The 23,706-nt window shown below is 44.0% G+C and overlaps 1 protein-coding gene across 4 annotated transcripts in view; it reads left to right on the forward strand.

Annotated features, from left to right (window-relative positions):
• Positions 1-417: 417 nt before the first annotated feature.
• The window catches only part of EPC2 (enhancer of polycomb homolog 2), an 84,536-nt gene continuing 61,247 nt past the window's right edge, over positions 418-23,706 (forward strand). For 2 of the 4 annotated variants that reach the window (XR_010591561.1, XR_010591560.1), the window contains exon 1: positions 541-832. Coding sequence is in view for 1 of the 4 variants with exons in the window: in XM_005296437.5 (XP_005296494.1) it covers positions 680-832 (153 nt within the window). In the remaining 3 variants the exon portion in view is untranslated. Of the gene's footprint in view, positions 833-23,706 lie in introns of all 4 variants that reach the window. The other 2 variants (XM_005296437.5, XM_065561645.1) reach the window with 2 other exon arrangements.

Consider the following 23,706-nt stretch of genomic DNA (forward strand, 5'->3'; position numbering starts at 1 on the left):
CCCCAACTCCTCTACATTAACTGCTGCAAACTGCAGGTGTTTAGATGGGTGGGTGGGTGCGCTGGGTGGTGTGTGCAGTAGTGCAGCTGTACATGTGCGAAGGTGTATTTGCGCACGTGGGCGCAGGCGTGTGTACACACACCAGCGTAGGTGCTTAGGGTTCGGGTGAACGCATTTGTTCGGCCCTGGGCACGAACTCCCGCCGCCAAGCCGCTAGGGTCGATGTGGCCGAGCCGCTGCGCCGCGGGCCAGAGTCCCCGGCCGCCTGCCCGGCCCTCACACCCCACAGCCCGGGTCGCGCTGCCTGCGCCGCGCTCGCTCTCTGTCCCCACGGCCTGGTTGCGCGCGCAGCCCGGCGCCCCCTCTCACTCCCTCTCCATTCTCCCCCCCCACACCCCGCCAGCTCTCGCGTTGGCTGCCGGGATCGCTGGCCGCTTTGGTTAATGTCCGCCATGTTTGCCATGGCGCAGGGAGCGGATCGAGCGAGCCCGGCGCGGAACTAGGGCTGCGGGGCGTGCGCTGCGAGCTGCGGGCGGCTCTGCGGGGAGCTGTGCCGGGGCGGCGGGGCCCTCCATGGTGTTGCGGGCCGGGTGCGGGAGCGGCTGGGAGGCGGCGGCGCGGCCGCAGTGAGGGGCCCCCCGCCCGCCCGGCCCCGGGGTGTTATTGTGAGGGGGAGACAATGAGCAAACTCTCCTTCCGAGCCCGGGCGCTAGACGCCGCCAAACCGCTGCCCATCTACCGCGGCAAGGACATGCCCGATCTCAACGACTGCGTCTCCATCAACCGGGCCGTGCCGCAGATGCCCACGGGCATGGAGAAGGAGGAGGAATCGGTAAGGAAGCTGCGCAGGGGGGGCACCATTGTTTATCAGACACCCCCTCCCCTCCCGGGAAATAGGCCATTGGTATTCACCAAGCGCGCTACGCACGCTCTACGCCGCAGCCTTGCATGTTCCTTATGGGTCCTGCGCAAGTAGCGCAGCGTAAACTCCCCTCCGACGCCGTAAGCGGGCCCTGCTCCGCCATCTTCTTTGCGTCCCGACTCGCGAGTGTTTTGATTAGCCGGGGGAGGCTCTTACGCTAGCGTAAGAGAGAAGTAGGCGCAAGAGGCATTCTTGAATGGGGGAGTGTGCGCGCCAGCCGCTCTTGGCGTAGCGTGCCTGTGCTGCTGCACTCTTCACTGTTGTGTATGTGGGACTCCAAGGCAGCAGGGGAGTGGAGGGGGCTGTGTGCGCTGTGCTCTTTCCGTGCAACCAGGAAGGCTTTGCATTGTAAAATAGGAACGTCCTGCTTTTATACTGTCCTACCATGGGGGGTAATGGGACTGACACTAAACGAGAATGAAATAGGATGGGGGGGGGGGAAGACCCCCATTCCCACATTGACAGCTGGAAATATAAAGACAGACTGCTCTTATGTTCTGAGTTTGGTTGTTAACTGTTGCATCCGATGTAGGGAGTATGCATGCCATGTAGTAGCTCAGCTGTCCATTGCTGCGGTGCTGTAACTGAAGATACACTGCTGTGTGCATCATACTGGAAAGCTTTTGTGCTTTGTAGTTCAAGATTTTTAAATAACCTGCTGGGAGCTGCGTTATCTGTTCATTGCTGAAACTGGAGTGATATTGCAGCCTGCAAAACATATACACACTCTGGTGCAGCCTGCATTACTGCACTCTTGAGGAAGGGCTTTGTAAATGTTGCAAATAGAATACCAGCTGTCTGCTGTTGCAGATCCTATAGTTGGAAATATAACTGCTATAAGAATGCTTTGTACATGAATGTTTAAGAAACACAGTAACTAGGAGTTAGTGGTGTTCAGTTGTGCATGTAAAATTCCTGCTGTTACAGCATAGCTGGATCTATAACTAGATCTAGATTTTACAGTGTACACCATGCTGTTTAGTGTTAAGATGATTTTAAGTAAGCTAGTCAGTATTAGGAAACGTATTGCCTGTAGAATGCTTGCTGTCCATTTCTGCAGTACTGTAGGTAGGATACATTATTGTCTGTATCTTTACTAGAAGGTAATTTTAAGATGAGTCTTGTGAGCATTAGGACAGCACTGTGAATACTTGCTGTCCATGATTGCAGTGCTGCTTGTCTGAACTTGTCACTGTCCTTCTTAAAGACTGACACTTGCACTGTTAGATTTGCATCCGGCTCACTGCAGGCACACAGGATGTCCCCTCGTGTGGCTGTACTTATGCAGAATTGAGAGTAAATGCACCCATAAGAATTTCTTCAATGAATCTCTGTCTCCGTCTTGTAGCCAGCCCACTATGTTTGTGGATTGGCTTTTCAGAGGTTCTGGCTGTCAAAAGAAGGCTCCAACTCTCTCTGATTGGCTTTCTCATTTAACTATTAATATTGAAAGAAATCTTTTGTGTCTTCCATTGGTTACTCATGGTTCTGACCTCATTGTATTTCTCTTGTATTACAAATTATAATGTATGGTGCTCAGCACTTACAATGCTCTACTGTATTTTGATCTTAGAGCCCTGGAATGTGTGTGTGTAATTTTAAACAGACAGCAATATAACATTAATGTTAACAAAGCAAACTTGGAGGTGATACATCTTTCTTTTCCTTGCAGTAAAACGTAATTTAAAAGACCCATTAGTAGACCGTGTGACATATTGATTGTTTGTGGAGTATGGGAATTCTTAAAATGGCAAACATGACTCCTGATTTATATTTAAAAAAAATATGTGGCAGTCTTTTTTTTTTTTTTAAATATGTCTCTTAGAATATTCTAACTTTCAGAGTGTGACTTGTTAAATTACACTTTAAGTAAGTAAAAGTCAGATATACATTTTCTGAATTCTGTAGTCTGTGATTGAGGGGGAAAGAAATAAATTGCCTGTGTTCCAGTTAAATCAGTGGGGGGGGGGGGAGTATTGGGCTAATTTCTGCATTGTAAAATCCCTTTTTATATGTAAATGATCTACTAAATGTTCTACTAAAATAATACAATCTCTATTTTATGAGCAAAATTTGTGTCCCCACTGCACTAAAAATGTGGCTGGGTTTGGTATACTTTTCAATTCTAAGGTCATTTCATACTGAGATTGTTATGGCTTAATATACAAGCGTAAATGCTAGCCACTTCAAACATAATTTCTGGTTGAATTCCAAGGTCTAATGTTAAATTAAGATTATTGTCACTACATTTGCAACAGTTTTTACTAGTGTGTGTGTGTGTGTGAGAGAGAGAGATCTACTTTATGCAGCTTTTTTTTTTTTTTTTTTGACTTGACAGTTAAGCCTGTTATTCACTCTGTGTTTAATTACTGAGAGATTATAGAGAGTGGGTGATATCCAGTATATTTTATTGGACCAATTTTTGTTGGTGAGATAGACAAGTTTTCAAGCTACACAGAGTTCTTCAGGTTTGGGAAAGGTACTAAGCTACCCCTACAAAGAAATACACTGAAAAGAGCTGGAGTAGGACAGCTTGATAGTTAAATTCACTGTACAGACAAGCAAACTGAGATGTTTCTCTGGCTTCATTCTTGCATGTGAACCCCTTCCCTTGTATGACGCCTCAGTGAAGTTAGTGGGACCCATGTGCGTGCAGAGGTCCTCTTGTGTGCAATAAGTTGTGTGGTTTTGGCTCATAAGAAGCCACTGAACTTCTCTGAACCTTAATTTGCACCAAAAATAACATGTTTCATAGCATCTCAATTTTTTTATACTATTATCATCATAACAAAAACTGAGGTTCAAATAAAACTGTTAACCCGTAATGAAGAAAGGTTTGTGGGTATTTTTCTACATAAATTCTCTGTGTGTGTTTTATTCTGATAATTTTGAAGTATTAGATTCTTCTCACATAACAAATACTATATTGTGATTAGAATGGGAGGTTTAAATTTTTTATTAAAATTTTACTGTTCATTTCTACTACTCCTACATTATATTATAATGTCTTACTACTACACTTAGTCCAGATTGTTATGCCATTTACGTTGAAAAATACTTAACACAAAAAGCAATCCCATTGAATTCAGTGGGAAAAATTTGTGTAGTAAGGTACCCTTACACGGAGCAGTATCACAATCTGACCCTTAATATTACCATTTTACCAGTGAATCTTCAAATAAATTCTGGAAATATCTTGCCATTTTCAGTATTTTACTAATAGGCTTGTACCCTTGCTGATATGACATTATACAAACTGGGGGCCCAATGTTGTGTTTCCATGTATCTGTAATTTTCATGGGAGTTCTGTGTGTGCAGGGAATGTAGGATTGCACTTCAGGATCTGAATCTACTGATGTTCACAATTTTAATCTTGAATTGACCTATTGGGCCACATCCTGCTCTCAGTTAAAATTACATAAATATGGAGAAACTATTTTGATTTAAATGGAACAAATCTGGATTTATGATGCCATAAGTGACAACAGAACTTCTCTCTTTTTTGTGTGTGTTTAGTATTAGAAGGTGCGGAGAAGGGGAGTATTGTCAAATTCCTCAGATGCTATATTGAAAAGCTACTTAATAATCTTAATTCAGAAAACAGTACAGTACACTAGTACTTGATGTATTTCCTAGCACTTAACTATCAAATCTGAATTAAAATACATATTATCAGAGGCTATTGTGTTACACCTTAAGGTAAAAATTAATTTTTAATAACAAGATGAGCCAAAATCAAGAGTAATGGAAGGTTTTAAGAGGTGGATTTGACTTCCTTTGTGTAGTTACAGACACAAATACATCACAGTAATTGATAGTTGTGACTGGGCAGTTGAAGTGCTATTAGAGATTTAACTCAGAAATTTAGATATGAGCATTCGTTCATTTATAACTAGGCATGACTTCATATTAAAAGTCAACGGTTATAAAGAGTAGCAAGGTAAGGCTATTGTCAGACGGTGCTAAAATGCACAATATTTTTAATGAACGCATGGGGGGGGAAATCTTAAAACTGAAATGGGTACATTTCATTTTTAAGTCTTTGATTCAGTCATTTGAGGATACTCCTTTCAGTACTCATTTAAACCATCATGTAATTTTGGGTGTTGGCAGTGTAAATTGAATTCCCTTGGTCTCTGTATTATGTCTTTTTTTTTTTTTGTCTTTTTCTCCATTCTCTACTTCCGTTGCAATGTTGGAAACCTGATTTCAGTTCATCATCTTACTTCCTAGCTGCCTGGAACTGGTCGTACTTCCAAAGCAGCACACGTGTTCCCCAGCTGAGGCAATTGGTCTAGAGCAGTGGTTTTCAAACTTTTTTTCTGGGGACCCAGTTGAAGAAAATTGTTGATGCCCGTGACCCAACAGAGCTGGGGATGATGGGTTTGGGGTGTGCGAGGGGCTCAGAGCTGGGGCAGAGGGTTGAGGTGTGGGGGTGAGGACTGCAGGGTGGAGCTGGGAATGAGGGGCTCTGGGTTTGGGGGGGAGGTGATTGGGGTGTCGGAGGGGATTAGGGATGGGGGTGCACTCTCTGGGGTGGGGCTGGGGATGAGGGGTTTGGGGTGCAGGAAGGGCTCTGGGTTTTGGGGGGGGCTCAGGGCTGGGGCAGAGGTTTGGGGTGCGGACTTACCTCCAGCGGCTCCCGGTCAGTGATGCAGCTGGGGTGCAGAGGCAGGCTTCCCACCTGTCCTGGCACTGCAGACCATGCTGCGCCTGAAGCGGCCAGCAGCAGGCCCGGCTCCTAGGCGGAGGTACACAAATGGCTCTGCACAGCTCTTGCCTGCAAGCACCGCTCGCTCCCTCCCTCCAGCTCCCATTGGCCAATTCCTGGCCAATGGGAGTGTGGAGCTGGTGCTTAGGGCGGGGGCAGTGCATGGTGCCCCATGGCCCTCTACCTAGAAGCCGGATCCGCTGTTGGCTGCTTCCGGGGCGCAGCACGGTGTTGGAACAAGTAGGCACTAATGACCCAGTATTGGGTCATGACCCGAACTTTGAAAAACGCTGGTCTAGAGTGCTTTCATTTTGCACAAATTACACTTCTTCCCTAATTCTGAACATTTTTGTTATTACAAGCAACAGTGAAGACTACTATAACCAAAAAAGACGTAGAAAAATATTTTTCCTCTTGTTTGTCTTTGGTATTTGACAGTACTCCCTGTATAAACATTTCCACTTGTCTCTTCATCTTTTTATTTATTTATATAGTTAGGTCCCAATCCTAGACATATATTGCTCAGGCATAAGGGTCCACCTGAGGTAGAGTTCCACTGAAGTGAGTGTAGTTCTCTGTAGATTCAGTTGCAGGATCAGAGCCAATAGTCATTTTTCCTCTTTTGTTTGTGTGGGTTTTTCATATGGTGGTGGTGAAAGCATATAACCACCAGCATTGGTGGTAGGGTCAAAGGCAGCATTAAACTACTTTTTAACTCATGTTTTGAAATTGACCAGATTTCCATTTGACTGCAGTGCTTTAATGAATGGCATTGATGGGTTTTAAAGATAGTTGTACCTGTTCCTTTGGGGAATGTTTCCCAAACTTTTGAAAACTGAGTCTCTCCTCAGGAAAATGAAAACAGTCATGCCTCTCTCCCTTTAATGCCTGCATATGTTGTTAAAGTCCTTGTCGTCAGGTTAATTTATACATGATGCCTGCTAGTTCTTCACAACCCTTCACTCCACTTTGGGAAATAGTAGTGTTAAAGTAGTATCCTATTATGGAGATTATTTTCTTATGTGCTTTGATCAGTGAAATAGTCAACAATACTGATACTTAAAGTATCCTCACTGGCAGCTCAGAGCTAATTTTCAGGCTCTCTGCAAATTCAAGCAAATATTTCTGCATCTAGTATGCTCACTTCTCATTTTGAAGTTTGTTTAGTTTTTTTGTACCCATAACAGGTATAGGGCCTTTTTTTTTCCTTTTTACAATAAAGCTGAGACTTTGGAGGTACAGCTCCCCCAGGTGTCCTTTTGTGCATTTCCAGGAGTGCATGTTCCAAATTTAGGGAAACACTGCTTTATGGGATGCAAGGTAATGACCACGACACAAGGCCTTCAAGGCTGAGATTCCATCTTTACACTATGGAAAAACAAGTAATCATCCAGTGATCCATCCCCTGTCACCCATTCCCAGCTTCTGGCAAACAGAGGCTAGGGACACCATCCCTGCCCATCCTGGCTAATAGCTATTGATGGATCTATCCTCCATGAACTTATCTAGTTCTTTTTTGAACCCTGTTATAGTCTTGGCCTTCACAACATTCTCTGTCAAGGAGTTCCACAGGTTGACTGTGCATTGTGTGAAAAAATACTTCCTTTAGTTGTTTGTTAAACCTGCTGCCTATTAATTTCATTTGATGACCTCTAGTTTTTGTGTTATTAGAGGGAGTAAATAACATTTCCTTATGACCACACCAGTCATGATTTTATAGACCTCTATCATATCCCCCTTTAGTCGTCTCTTTGTTTATGACACCAAGTTCCATATTTGTTTGGAACTGTGTTGACTTGTATGATTTGGGGCAAGTCACTTAATGCCTCTCTTCCTCCATTTCTGCATTCGTAAAATGGGGATGCTGATACTTAACAGCTGTGTTGTGAGGCTAAATTAATGTTTGGAAAACACTTTGATATTTTTGTATGAAAGTTGCTATATAAGTGTAATTTATTTAATGTCTTTATAACAACAAAACTATATCTTACCAAGAGTTGCTTCTTGTATACAAAAGTTGGTACTCATACTTGAACATAATGTATATGTACTTTTTTGTCTATACGAAATTATGATTTCCTAACCATATATAGCAGGGGTTGGCAACGTTCGGCACGCGGCTCGCCAGGGTAAGCACCCTGGCGGGCCGGGCCAGTTTATTTACCTGCTGACGCGGCAGGTTCGGCCGATCGCGGCCCCCACTGGCCGCGGTTCGCCGTCCCGGGCCAATGGGGGTGGCGAGAAGCGGTGCGGGCAAGCGATGTGCTGGCCGCGGCTTCCCGCCGCCCCCATTGGCCCGGGACTGCGAACTGCAGCCAGTGGGGGCCGCGATCGGCCGAACCTGCCGCGTCAGCAGGTAAATAAACTGGCCCGGCCCGCCAGGGTGCTTACCCTGGCGAGCTGCGTGCCGAAAGTTGCCGACCCCTGATATATAGGATCTCTTCCTCCCCTCCCCGCCCCTTGCCCTTTCAATACACAACTGAAGGAAACATTTCATAGGTGTTTGGCTTATATCGTATGTAGTGTTCAGGCTTCTGGATTTTAATAAGGAATGCTTAATATTACATTTACAACTTGATAAACTTTTTTCAATAAGTAAGGTGATAAGCAGCTTCTTTTAGTCATTCTTCAGCTAACTAGGATATATACCAGGTGCTGCACACCATTGGTGCTTTTTATATTAAAGTGCCTGTTGTCCTTTCTATAAATATGCCTCTCCCTCAGTAAAGTGTGTGTGTGTGAGAGAGAGAGAGAGAGAGCGAGAGAGAGAGCGAGATTAGTTTTACCAAGTGCATGTAATATCAGGAATAAGTAAAACAAAATTTCTTTAAAAAAGTATACATTATTGGCTTAATGTAGATATTGATATCTCCTATCTAATTGTGTTGTTTCTGCAGAGCTTGAATTATGTGAAAAATAAACTGCCTCGACTTTTTTATTAATTTTTATTTTACAGTATATGGGAATGAAGTGTTAGATGAGATACTCTACAAATCTAACTCCTATTCTTCATAGTATTGGATACTAATTAATATAAAAAGTGTAATTACTGTCAGCAGGTTTTAGTCTACTGCTCCTTGTAAGATGAGGATTTGTTGAAAATATATATGCAAAGAGATTGTCATGGTAATTTTTTTTTTGGTAAGTGTTACGTGGTGCAGTTTGGAAATATTGGGGGCAGAGCGTAATCAAATCAGTCAGTGCCCTTATAGCTTTAGGCCTGTATAAATAAAAGAATTTTTTTCCCCCTGTAAGGGCCTACTGTTCCAGAGAGATTGTTTTAAGTTGAAAGTTTCACGTGTTGGAAATGCACTGATGAAATGCAGCTGAATCCACCAAAGTCATTTCCATGGGAGGGACTTAAGAAGAGTAGACCCAAATGTCAATGCAAAATTCTGTAGGTCAGAACTTGGGAACGAGTGATTCTAGGTCTGGTATCTCAAGAGAGTGGAGTTTGTGCAAAGGTATAGATAGGCTTGGGAGAATTCTATTTTTATTTTTTATTTTGATGGATACACCTCTACCCCGATATAACACGAATTCAGACATAATGCGGTAAAGCAGCGCTCCGGGGGGACAGGGCTGCGCGCTCTGGTGGATCAAAGCAAGTTCGATATAACGTGGTTTTACCTATAACGCAGTAAGTGATCTGGGGAGCCACAGCCAATCTACAAAGGTATGGACCCCCTTCCTTGCCCCCCTCAGGAGAGCCTTATGTGAGCCTGGAGGCAGTTTTCCTATCTGGGGCTATGTGAGTCCCACTCCTTAACCCCATCATGGGATCTTAACCCCTGGGGTTGTCTGGGGGCGTGTTTATCCTACAAATTTTGTCAACATAAAGCTGTCACAGAGAGAATATTGCTTGTGTGTATGCATACTTGACTCCTTACTTCAGTGCTGTGTGTACTCACTAGGAGCACTGGTTGCGATGCACAGTGCTGTGTGCTATGGGTAGGTATCCCAGCATGCAACTCTCCGTCCAGTGCACTGTCATTTGGTAAGTTTTGGCAATGTGTGGTGAGGCAGAAACAAGTCATGCAGGGGTGACTGGGACTGCGGGGTCAGTTGTGCAGGTTTCTGCATCACATAATGCTACCTCTATCCCAAAATTTTTGCACCTATTTTGAAAATCCCACAAACCTGCGTGGAACTTGTCGCTGTTTGCCATCTCTGGCAGAAGCATGGAGCCTGCACAGCTCTGCACTATTGTCATGAGCATTGCACGGGATGCACAATTCACTGGTATTTACAGAGCCTCAGGGAACATGATAGCTTTCTTTGATATGGTAACAAGCCTGGTGGATGGGGGGAAGCGTTAGCTGTGGTATAGCTTGACTTTAGTAAGGCTTTTGATACTGTCTTACATGACTGTCTCTTAAACAAACTAGGAAAATACAACCTAGATACAGCTATTATGAGATGGGTGCATAACTGGTTGGAAAATCATTCACAGAGAGTAGTTATCCGTGGTTCATAGTCATGCTGGAAGGGCATATCTCGTGGGGTCTCACAGGGATCAGTTCTGGGTTCAGTTCTGTGCAATATCTTCATCAGTGATTTAGATAATGGCATAGAGAGAACACTTACAAAGTTTGTGAACGATACCAAGCTGGGAGGGATTGCAAGTGCTTTGGAGGATAGGATTAAAATTCAAAATGATCTGGACAAACTGGAGAAATGGTCTGAAGTAAATAGGATGAAATTCAATAAGGACAAATGCAAAGTACTCCACTTAGGAAGGAACAGTGAGTTACATACTGAAATGACTGCCTAGGAAAGAGTACTGCAGAAAGGGATCCGGGGGTCATAGTGGATCACAAACTAAATATGAGTCAATAGTGTAACACTGTTGCAAAAAAAACCCCCCAAATCATTCTGGGATGTATTAGCAGGAGTGTTGTAAGCAAGACATGAGAAATAATTCTTCCGCGCTGATTAAGCCTCAACTGGAGTATTGTGTCCAGTTCTGGGTGCCATATTTCAGGAAAGATGTGGACAAATTGGAGAAAGTCCAGAGAAGAGCAACAAAAGGATTAAAGGTCTAGAACGTATGGCCTATGAGGGAAGATTGAAAAAATTGGGTTTCTTTAGCCTGGAGAAGACTGAGAGGGGACATCATAACAGTTTTCAAGTATATGAAAGGTTGTTACAAGGAGAAGGGAGAAAAGATGCTGTTCTTAACCTCTGAGGATAGGACAAGAAGCAATGAGCTTAAATTGAACTAAGAGCAGTTTAGGTTGGACATTAGGAAAAACTTCCTAACTGTCAGGCTGATTAAGCACTGGAATAAAATTGCCTAGGGACAGTGTGGAATCTCCATCATTGGCGATTTTTAAGAGCATGTTAGACAAACACCTGTCGGGGTGGTCTAGATCATATTTAGTGCTGCCATGAGTACAGGAGACTGGATTAGATGATCTCTTGACGTCCAGTCCTACGATTCTATGATTGTGACACTATTTCCTGGAGGTCAAATTGTTGTGAGTCCGAGTGAGAACCAATTCAAGGTTGTTGGCATTCATGAAGCAGATGCAGATGTGGAGCACCACTTCTGGGCCTGAGAAACAAGCACTGACTGGTTGGATCGCATTTTAATGCAGGCATGGGAAGATGAGCAGTGTTTATAGAACTTTCAGCTGTTCAAGGCCTCATTCCTGTATCTGTGCTCCATGCTTGCCTCAGTCTTCCAGCACAGGGACACCAAACTGAGAGTCACACTTGTAGTGGAAAAGCGAGTGGTGATCGCACTACAGAAACTTCTAATACCAGATTGCTGCTGGTCAGTGGGAAATCATTTTGGAGTTGTCATGCAAGCATGTAGGACCATTAATCGTCTCCTCTTATTCAGGACTGTGACTCTTGGCAATGTTCAGGACGTAATGGATGTATTTGCATCAGTGGAGTTCCTGAACTGCGATGGAGCAAGAGGTGGCAAGCATATACGTGTTTTAACACTAAACCACTTTGCCACGGAGTACATCAACAGAAAGGGCTATTTTTCTATGGTTATGCAGGCACTAGTGGATTACTGGGAACATTTCACCATCAGTGTGGGCTGGTCAGGGAAGGTGCATGACGCTTGCATCTTTAAGAGCACAGGACTATTCAGAAAGATACAAATAGGGACTTTCTTTCCCGACGGGCAGATGACCATTGGTAATGTTGAAATGCCAATAGTTATTGTGGGGGACCCAGTCTGCCCCTTATTTCCCTGGCTCGTGAAGCTGAACACTGGTTACCTTGGTAGCACCAAGGAAAGATTCAGCTACCGGCTCAGCAGGTGCAGAATGACAGTTGAATGTGCTTTTGGTAGATTGGAGGAGCACTAGCCTTGTTTACTCACCAGACTGAATCTCAGTGAGAAAAATATCCCAAATGGTTTTAGTGCTTGCTGTGTCCTGCATAAGATCTGTGAAGCAAAGAGGGGGAAATTGCTGCCATGATTGAGGGCGGAGGTATATCAGTTCTCTTTTCAGTTTGAATAGTCAGATATAAGGGCTATCAGTGCGATGCTATATGGTTCAGGGAGGTTTTGAAAGAGGACTTTAACAGCTAGTCACAGTAATGCGTTGTGGCGTACTGTACCCTGGCCCTACAGTTTGGGGGCTGTTAGGAATTGTGTGCACATCTATGAATATAACACCGACAATGCATCTATTAATTTTATAGTCCTTGCTGTAAATCTTCGATTATTACACTGTTAGTCAATGATCCTAAAAGTTGTGTCAAAGTGTACGCTAACAAGTGGGTGCTTTCAGTATCGGCAGGCATTCTGCAGTATATGTTGAGAAATAATAAAGATGAATTATTTTCCAAACAATAGAGTTTGATTGAGTAACAAAAACACTTCAAAAAATTCTGTGCAAATTAAAAGCAAATACATGAAAACCTTAACATATTTATGGAATGGAGCTTAAAGAGCATTCATGTCCATTTTAGCGGCACATACAGTGACCTGTGAGAGCCATTGTTGAAGTATGTTAAGCTGTGGTTTTCCTTAATGTTCCTGAAATGGAGTGGTAGCGGTAGGGATGTGGCCCCTGATACCATGTGGAATGTTGAGGGGCTCGTGTAGGGACGTGCTATGCTGGAGTTCTCCATGAACTGCAAGATAGGCGAGTTGTAGGTCCACAAGAGTCTGCAGCATATGTGTTTGCTGCTGGAGAAGCCCCATTATATCCTGGTGCATCTCCTCTTTGTCTGCTTTTTCCTTCTCCATACAATCTGCAGTATTCATCCTCCAAGCCCTCTGATTCAGCACTGTCTTGCAGGACCTTGCTGAATATATCATCCGGAGTTCTTTTCTTCCACCTCCTTATCTGGCTCAGGTGTTCTGTGAGTGTGGAGGGGAACCCCTCAAAGCAGCAATGGCAGTAGCTACAGATAAAACACAGAGGTTATAATGTCAGTATAGTCACAATGGAAAGCAAAAATAAAGATTCAGAACTCCCTTTCCTTAGAAGTTCATTGAATATCAGGGTTGGAAGGGACCTCAGGAGGCCATCTAGTCCAACCCCCTGCTCAAAGCAGGACCAATCCCCAGATAGATTTTTGCCCCAGATCCCTAAATGGCCCCCTCAAAGATTGAACTCGCAACCCTGGGTTTAGCAGGCCAGTGCTCAAACCACTGAGCTATCCCCTAACGTTTTAAACAAGACAGGTTTATTGACTCTCCTGCTTTGGAGGCACGGTGCCATTCATAGCTCCAGCCAGGTGAGTATGGCCCACCAGGGGTGAGGGAAGTGAGCAGGGAATTATTTCGGCTATGGCTACACTGGTGCTTTACAGCGCTGTAACTTTCTTACTCAGGGGTGTGAAAAAACACCCCCCTGAGCGCAGCAAGTTACAGCGCTGTAAAGCGTCAGTGTAAACAGTGCCTCAGCTTTGGGAGCCGTGCTCCCAGTGCTGTGAGCTAATCCCCTCGTGGAGGTGGAGTACCTGCAGCGCTGGGAGAGTTCCCGCAGCAGCGCTTTGAAGTTTTGAGTGTAGCCACGGCCTTAGTTGCATGAAGCCATGAGTACAGGGCAGTGGCACTGAATACAGACACACTTTTCTACAGGCAGTGTTATTTCTGAGGCTAACAAAGGCATAGAGAACACAGCAGCTGCTGGCGTCCCAAAGCTGTCCGGGCCTGTATGTTTGCTAGCTTGTCTACTGCAATGGTGCTTGCCGAAGTTATCAACAACTGGCATGGGAAAGCCTCTTACCAAGGAGAAAGAAATAAGGAAGTCATCCCTAGAAACTTTCAGGAGAGGATTGCAGGGTACTTCCATGAAAATTTCATCAAGATCTCTCAGGAGAATTCAAGGGACAAACTGCTCTGCATCCCTGCCCTCCTTCCAACTCTACAGGGGAATGAAAAGCAGATAACAAAGAGAGGTAATGTTGTTGTAATGATTCCTCTTCTGGTACAAGTAAATGAATGCAAAATCAATATCTATGATCTGTGTAGTTGGGAGTGCCATCACTGACATGGGAAATAAATGTGCAAACTTACTTGAAGTTCCTTCCCCTGTCATGCTAGACTGCTGAGACTGACTGGATTGCAATGGAGTCTCAAACAGGTCCTGGTTCGTGGCAGAGCTGGAACTCTTCTCTCCCTTGCCCCCGAGTCACATGGCACTCCTCTTCCTCCTTCACCACCACCTTGTTGTTCAGGCTTGGGACCTCTGGCTCCTTGGAAGTATCCACAGTGGTGTGCAGGGGAGTGGTAGTGTTTCCGTCAAGTATGGCATGCAGGTCTTTTTAAAAGCAGTAGGTCTGCAGTTCAGCATCAGATTAACTGTTGGCTTCCTTGGCCTTCTGGTGTGCTTGCCACTGTTCCTTTGGCTTTACATGGCACTGCTAGTGATCCTTGTTGTACTGCTTCTCCTGCATCCCCCTGCTATCTGCTTGGAGTTGTCCATGTTTCTACAACTGGTCCATACCTATACTTGCACAGTCTATTCTCCCCACAAGCCCAGCAGATCCAACATCTCTTATGTACTCTAGGCTGGAGTGTATCTGGTATAGCCAGCATGATCACCTCGGCACTTGCAGTCAACACCGAAGAGCTGCTAGGTGTGCTCACCAAGCTGGACAATGAGGAAAAGGCATTTCAAAAATTCATGGGGTTTTAAAGGGCCTGGTGCACTTTCCATTCTCTGACTTCTGGGCAGTGGAGTTCACAATTGTGACTAGGGTGGTCGGTGTTGTGGAACAACTGCTGGAGGACTGTTAGGGTTGACATAGGTAATGCAGTATCTACATTTGTGCTTTGTTGACTTCAATACATCAATAGTGGTTCAGTGCCACGCAGTGAGGTGGTGTAATGGAGAACTTACATAAATTAAATTAATGGAGATATCCCATCTCCTAGAACTGGAAGGGACCTTGAAAGGTCATCGAGTCCAGCCCCCTGCCTTCACTAGCAGGACTAAGTACTGATTTTTGCCCCAGATCCCTAAGTGGCCCCCTCAAGGATTGAACTCACAACCCTGGGTTTAGCAGGCCAATGCTCAAACCACTGAGCTATCCCTCATTGGTGAGAGACAAATTTAAGTGTAGATATATGCACAATTAGGGTGACATAAAGTGGGTTACGTTGACCTAACTTCGTAGTGTAGACCAGACCTGAGGCCTGCTTCCTGCACCTGTGTTTGTGCCAGGATCTGGGGAAGTGCTACCCCTCTGGGTGGGAAACTTAAAACAGGCATGCTCAGAGCATGCACCAAGAAAGCACTTGTGAGACTGGTTGAAAAGCTGAGAATGGGTTTGCTTGACACATACCAGAAACTCTCCAGCACTGGGGAGGGCAGAAGAGATCACCAACTGACATAAATGGAACAATTAATACGTTTCAGAGCTATTGGTTCAGACTGTATTTATCTCTATTGGGTATTCTTTCATCTAAGAGCATCTCCATTGAGACACATGGGCCACTTCACACCCCTCTGAGCCTGTTATCCTGCTGATGGGTATGTAGAGCCCCTCTAATTCTAATTCTCCCTCTAATTTCAAACAGTACTATAGCAGTTCAACACTGCCATAGTTGAGTATAGAGCATAGCTTTGCCGTAGTTAAGGTCAAGTCCAGCTTTCTGTTTAAAGCTCAGTTCTAAGTGCTCCAAAGTCCGTACTGTTAACCTAATTGCCTTGAAATTTGGTGCCCATCTCGGGGACACAGAATATAGTCAGTGATCCAAATTAGTGGGCCTTTTGAGCAAGCAGTTCTTAAGAAACAGCCCCTAGGTGGGAAAAAAAACATTTCATTGTTCACAGATTCTAGCAACTTTAAAGTTTTTGAAACTCAGCCTGGCTGAAATCTGAGAATGAAGTGTGTGTGTGTTGCAGAATATTTGGACGGTGCTGAAACAGTTTTTGAAAAGAAAATAAATTATACATGCAAATGTTAACTGGAAGAGAGGAGAGATGATTAGGGGTGCAAGAGTAGGTGGTAATATTGGAAGAGGGGTTTGGGTCTGCAGTGAGTGAAGGGGATATTGTGAGGAGAGAATAAATGGGAATGTTTGGTAGGGGAGAGAATAGGGTTTGGAGGGGCTCAGGTAAGGGGGGAGTGGTAGGGGAGAAGACAGGAGAGGTTGGGGATATGGGGGTAGCAGAGGAAGTTGGGGGTTTAGGAGTGTGGGGGGTCAGTCAGCCCTGAAATCTTCTGTGTGTGTTGGGAGCCCTATTCCTCTGCAGGGGTCTGAGCCCCTTTTCCTGCTTGCTATATTTTCTGGAATCTGGGGGACCCTGTTGTTCTTGGGGTGTCTGAGCCCCCCTTTTTGCCCCTCAAAGTGAACTTGGATCTCGGTTGGGTGGACTGAAGGCAATGCAAATTTAAACATCTGAAATCCAGAAAATAAATGATTAAGATACACATTACCCCCTGTGTGGGATGTGGGAGTGAGCCAGAGAGTGGATAGACTGGGTAAACCTGACTGAAGCAGCAGCAGCATTCCCAGCTGGAGGTGGGAGTGAGGGGATAGCTCAGTGAACAGCTAGGGCTACATAACCAAGGTATCGTGCAACCTAGTAAGCTGCTGCCCGTGGTATGTGAACACAGAAGCATAGGGTAGGAGACAGCAAGGACTAACTTCTTACATTTAGTGCTTCTCTATGGTGCCAACTAGTGGCTTAATGGAAAGGGGAGGGAGAGCTGGAAATGTTGTCAGGAGGGGCTTTATGTTGTAGGGGGTAGAGAAGGAAAGTGACACAGCAGTCTTCCCTCATACGATTAAAGTTACTATAACATCCATCTAATAAAACTATCATGGTTTTGGGACATAGACCATGGGTGAGATTTCTCTCACTGGCAATGTTAGCAGCTACCCATTTCAAAGCATGACTATTATCCGTGTACTGCTATAACAAAATGTATTGGAGGGGTAGGAGCACTGAGGAATCACATAGATGCCAGGAAAGACCACTGGTCTGGGACTGTTCTTAGCTCTGCCATGGCCTGCTGGTTGACCCTAGGCAAGTCATTTCACTTCGCAGTGCCTCAGTTTTCCATCTCTAAAATGGGGACAGTGATGTAAAGTTCATTTGAGATCTACCAATCTAAAAAAAAAAAAAGCTAGATCTCTTGATTATTGTTAGGTGAGAACTACAACTGCCTGAATGACCATTAACCCCTACCCACAAACATTTCTGTTTAAAAAATGCCAAAAAAAATTAGTGCAATCTTAACTCTGCTTTATGATAGTTTGTACCCATCCACAACATCCAGTTCAGCAAGACTCAAACTCCTGAAAACCAGGAAATACAGAGTTAAGATAAACATCCATGAAGTCTTAATTCTACCCTCTTTGAGTGATGCTCCACAGTGCCCATCACACACATACTTGCACTCTCCCTTTTCACTGTAATGGACAGGTGCTACCTGCACTTGCCCTACTCTAACACTGAAGCTGCTCCCCCAACAGAATACCATAGTTGTACAATTTAACAATCACTTCATACCCTTGTAGAACCCCTTCACACTGGCACACAGAATACTATCTAAGCCTATACTTTCCCCTACCCATTATTAAATTCACAGATTGTTCTCATATCCCTACACACTACTGACAATACCCATGGCAAAAGGACCCCAGTGCCCTCCTACTAACACGATTTACACAATTTTGTATTGAAATGATGCAGACAGGAACCTCCAGGTACTTCTGCACCTCTTTCCTTTATGAGACAAGGCAGGTGAGGTAATATCTTCTGCTGGATTATCTTCCTTTGGTAACAGGCATGGGGGGGGGGGGGACGACTCAGACCCAGATCACCTCATACAGACATTCACAGAAAAAGTTGAGCTGGTTTTGTTGTGGTTGTTGATTTTGCGCGTAATTGTCAGGTATACGTCCCCGACTTACGCAAAATTCGACTTACGCAAGGTGTTCTGGAACGAAACGTTTGCATAAGTCAGGGAGCACATGTATCATAATCACAGCTCTTCTAAGCTGCTCTTACTTATTCCTCCACCATTCAGTACAACTACACCTAACCCAGTGAATGCAGCTGGAGTGCATGTAGATAATTCCCACTGGCTATTCCCAGCTGCAGGGGGGCAGAAAATGTGTGGGCATTTATTTTAACACTGTATTTTCTGGTTTTCAGAAGTTTTGAGTTTTGCAGAACTCTCTGTTCTGGAAGGGCATAAGATCTCACTGGGCAACCTTAACTTTGTATTAACAATTTATTTTTTGCCATTTAGTTTGTATATACAGTGTTCTGAAATTGCTTGTGTTACTGAAGCTTGGCAAACACTAGACAGCGTAACACTGCTTTGTACATTGACTTTTAAAATTTACTTGTTAATGACAATCCTTCACAGGATTTTTAATTCCAGTTTTGTCTATTTGTAAGAGCTTTCTCCCATCCTTCTCCCTCTCTCCCCCCCTCCCCCCGTCCATGCTCTCATAAGGAGGGAGGTTTTATTTCATTGCATCTTGTTCTCCTCCCAAGCACCTAGCATTTATCCCCTTTTCCCAGACTTCAGTCCTGTTATCAACAAACATTCTCTTGTCTTCCAGTGGTTTGTCTTCCACCTGCAGAGCATCTTCACAGCAGAAGAAATGACCTTTCAGTTCACTTGTGCATTATGATTTCCTGTTGGTACTGGCATTGTAGGCTTAAAACTGAATAGATAGAATCACACAAACCTAACTGCTGGTATTGTCAGGAAAGTGCTGTTGAACGAGAACACAGGCTTAACTCAAGCTGAGGGTTAATTCTATGGTGAAAGTTTAAGAAACTATTTGAAAATCTGATTCTCTGTGCCCAGTTTAAATCCTTACCTCAGTACACTGGAGCTTCCCAAACATATGTACTAAAGCTTCCTTGTCTTTAATCTTAATGAAACCATGGAAGGAGATTCCTCAGACAAGTTGACTTTTAAGGGGGAGACGGGGGATTGTATAGTGCCAAATCTCATGCTCCTGGTGCTTCACAAACTTTAAAATGGTATTCAGTGCACATTTTAATTATTTAATTTGTAAAAACCATATTATATTGTTACTGAGGCTGTAACCAAAAATACGGTACTCATATTCAGCAGCATTGGTATAAAGTTGAGTACAAAGTCAGCAATTCCAGGGTAAAAATCTTGAGTTAAATTCTTCCCTCACTTACACAGGTGCAAGTCCCATTGAAATCTGTGGGAATATGTAATGAATGCATATACACTGACAGGATGCCTAACCATGTAAAATAAAAAGAGAGACAACTTCATTATATCTGCCCTTTTCCTATATCTGCTTTTGCCAGAAGTAAGCTGCCGAGAGCTGGCAGAGAGTGAAAGAGCTTTAGGCTTCTGGAGTATAAATAGCTCTCTGTTTAAAACTGCCTGTCTAAAATATAATAAAGGTGGATATAATAGGTCATCTGATAGAGTCATCTGCTCTTAAAGAAATCCAAAAATTGAAGAGGAAAGAGGACTATCTTCCCCCAGTTAACACAAGTTGCATCTCTGTGAGGGCGGAATTGTGCTGCTTGTGATTAAGGAACTAACTGTTCTTTTGGCTCAACTTTGGCATACTTTATACAATGTCCAGGCCATCTTTCTACTACTATAGAATTTTCCCCAGCAGTGTGTTTTCTAGTGTTTTATCACTGTTGACAATCATTAGGATTTCTACCTTGAGAGGCTATTTTCCAGTTTGCTAAATATAGTTCTTGAAAGTTTTTCATGATGAACAGCAAATTTTTCCTCTCTTAACTTTATCTCATTATGCCCATCTAAATGTTCATATTTATGTTGGTCAAATATTAATTATGTTCTCTTGCTCCCTCCTGCTCCAGTCATGCCGTGAGCATATATGGCCGACTCTCTTCATTTTTCCTTATAATTCAGTTCCTTCAGCTTCTGATCAGTTTTACTACTTCTCTTTGAAGGCCCTCCAATTTATCTTTCTGGCTATTTGATTCCTGAAATTCAGCACACTACTCCAGATGTGGTTGTACCAAAGCCACAAAGAGAGGGACTACTGTCTCTCTGCTTTGTAAATGCCTCCGTATGATGAATTTGCTGTCACATTGTTCTGCAGACTCATGTTTTTAATTTGGTGTCCATTATCGCTAGGACCCTACAAAATTCATGGCCACGAAAAACACATCATGGACCATGAAATCTGGTGCCCCTTCTCGCCTTCTGGTGAAATCTGGACTTTTGGGTGCTTTTACTCTATACTATATAGATTTCATGAGGGAGACCAGCATTTCTCAAATTGGGGGTCCTGATTCAAAAGGCAGTTGCAGGGGGGTCGCAAGGTTATTTTAGGGGGTTGCAGTATTGCTATCCTTACTTCTGTGCTGCCTTCAGAGAGAGGTGGCTGTTGGCTGGGCACCCATCTCTGAAAGCAGCACTGCTGGCAGCAGTAGCGCAGAAGTAAGGGTAGCAGTACCGCAACCCCCTCTACAATAACCTTGCAACCCCCTCACAACTCCTTTTTGGATCAGGACCCCTACAATTACAACACTGTGAAATTTCAGATTTAAATAGCTGAAATCATGAAATTTACGATTTTTTAAATCCTATGACCGTGAAATTGTCCAAAATGGACCATGACTTTAGAAGGGCCCTAATTATCGCTCCTATGGCTTCTTCACATTTACTACTGAAAATACAGATTTTTCTTCATTCTGCTGGATTTCTGTGTTTTGAATGGTTATTCCCTAGTGGCAGATCGTCAGCTGGTGTAAATAGTCACAGCTATGTTGAAGCTAGTGGCCCTAATGGCATGTTTACACAAGCACTGTTGTCGGTATAACTTATGCTGCTCAGTGGTGTGGGAAAAAACATCTCTCTGAGCGACAGAAATTATACTGACAGAAACACCGGTGTGGACAGCCTTATCGGCGGGAGTGCTATTCCACCAATATAGCTTCCACCACTTGTTGTTTAATTATGGCAATGGGAGAGCTCTCTCCCATTGGCAAAGTATGTTTCTTCTCTTCTATCCCCATCTTGTGTCTCTCTCTTTCTCCCCTCGCACCCTCCCCCCCCCAAAAAAGCAGACACGGGAGAATAGATTATTTTGGTTGGCTGATCCATTTTCCCCAAGGAATCTTGCAATTTTAAATGAAGTATAATACATTGGACATATACCCTTAGCACCCAAGGTTTTTCTAAATCTTTACCCACTATTAGTAGCATTCAACTCCTTGCCTGCTCCTGCGCTGAACAGCCAGCCACTAGCTTTGTTACATACACAGTGAGTGGATTGGAGTGGCATAGCTTATTCTAACACTCCTCTGCCACCTTACTGTCGATGTTCTGCTGAGTTATGCAACAGAATGGCGTAGCTCATTCTGCCATTGACAAAATATTTCTTCCCTTTAGCCATTCTCTAGTGGTAAAAATAGGACTGAAGGGAAAAAAGGTTGCCCCAAATGCCTAGCTCTTTTGATTCTCCTGAGGTGGTAGTTCTTCTGTATAGCCAAGACCACGCTTTCTGGTGCCCTCTAGATCAGTGGATCTCAAAGCTGGTCTGCTGCTTGTTCAGTGAAAGCCCCTGGTGGGCCGGTTTGTTTATCTGCCGCGTCCGCAGGTTCGGCCGATCGTGGCTCCCACTGGCCGTGGTTCGCCGCTCCAGGCCAATGGGGACTGCGGGAAGCGGCGTGGACCGAGGGATGTGCTGGCCGCCCTTCCTGCATCCCCCATTGGCCTGAAGCAGTGAACCACGGCCAGTGGGAGCCGCGATTGGCCGAACCTGCGGACGCAGCAGGTAAACAAACCGGTCTGGCCTGCCAGGGGCTTTCCTTGGACAAGCGGCGGACTGGCTTTGAGAACCACTGCTCTAGATAGTCATGGTCCATATGAACAGTCAGTAGCAGTAGAAATGGTTGAGTTTTCCCTCCTAAGGCCTTCTGAAATGGGCTAATTATACTTGAAGAATATGGTGAGTCTAGAAGTGAAACTAAGGACTATTTCCACCAGTCCTTTCTTACCCTAGAGGCAGGAGCCATGGCCATTGCCACCTGTCTTTCTCTGGCTTCTACCAATAGGAATCAGAGACATCTAGATCAGAGTTTTGAATCCAATCTAATCCCTTCATGAAGGAGGATCTTGGATGTTGGCAACTTTCTATCCAAATTGAGTTGAAATCTTTTAAATGCATTTCTTGTTGTTTGGACTATCCTCCATGTAACTGCATATCTAATATTACCTTTTAAAGGACCAAATGTCAAGAAGGGACCTCAATCCCTTAAAATCCTAGGGGAAATTTTTTTCCTAGATTCCTTGAAAAACATTAGTTATATTTATAATACTTTAATGCACGAAAACACTTGCCTTTCAAAAAGCAAACCAAGCCATTAAACTTTAAGATGATCCGCCGCGCCCCAACCCCCCCCCCCCCCGGTATTCAGCTATTAAGAGACAGCCTTCAAGCATGCTTCCTGTCCTGTATCTGACTTCCTTATTTCAGTCAGTTCCCTCTGTTGGAATTCTAAGGGAGGCCAAATCTCTTGGGATGGAGAATCCTAGCTACTAGTTCACTTGGGCCAGTGCAGAGGCTCTGTATGGTGCTGATGGAAATACTATAGTTATGCTCTTTCCACAAAGAGAATTCTGACAGGTCTTCTATAAAACATGAAGTGATAGATACTTTTAGGGTGGGAAAATAATGCAGGCACGGGAAGTATGTTATTTCCAAAAGAGAGAATGCATCTGCATAAATCAGGGGAGCACAAAACAAGGCCTTCCCAAGAGAAACTGTCATATCCTGTTGGACAGAGAGGAATCCAGTCTCCATTGTAGCCTTCCATATTGTGAAAAAAGATCAACCAAATAGCAGACTGGCTGAGCAGATGAATTGCACTATTCAGTGCAATTACAGAAGGTATGGACTAACCACAGGAGAAAACAAAAGGTGTTCCTTTTCTGTTTTTTTTTGAAGACCAGAAATGCAATTTACTAAAATTGACTTTTCTACAATTGTCAAATAGATTCATGTTTGCATCTTGGAAATCTGTAAGAAAGCAAATTGGCCTAGCCCTGAAAAGATTAAAGACCAATTGACCAGGGTTGTCATTGGATTCCATAACTATTAGGGATCTTGTTAGTGTTGTGCAGAGGTGTTACTGCAGTGTTCTACACACTTTCTTTAAAATCTGTGGTTGAGATTTTCAGAGTTGACAAGGGAATTTGACACAACTCCCATTAAAATTGAATTGGAGTTGTGAATCTAAGTCCCCAAATCAGGTTTGAAAATCTCAACCTATAGCTTTAATGTCCTAAATTCAGTAGATGTAGCGTTCACCCAGTAGGACATCCAAGCTTTAGTGTAGTAACCTTTTTTTATGGATTCCCTCTTTCTCCTCTTAATTTTGTTTTGGTTTGGAAATAGAGCAGACTACTGCTTACCTCTGGGTGGGCCTGGAAGAGATTTCATCTGATTACAGAGAATTCCTAGACAGATTTATCTAGAGTTTTGGGGAAGTACTGTGGTGACCTGTGAGGTCTTGCCTACACTGCCACTTTACAGCGCTGCAACTTTCTCGCTCAGGGATGTGAAAAAACACACCCCGAGCGCTGCAAGTTTCAGCACTGCAAAGTGGCGGTGTAGACAAGGCCTTTCAGCGCTGGTAGCTACTCC

The sequence above is a fragment of the Chrysemys picta genome, chromosome 11 (assembly GCF_011386835.1).
Source record: "Chrysemys picta bellii isolate R12L10 chromosome 11, ASM1138683v2, whole genome shotgun sequence".
Classification (NCBI taxonomy): domain Eukaryota; kingdom Metazoa; phylum Chordata; order Testudines; family Emydidae; genus Chrysemys; species Chrysemys picta.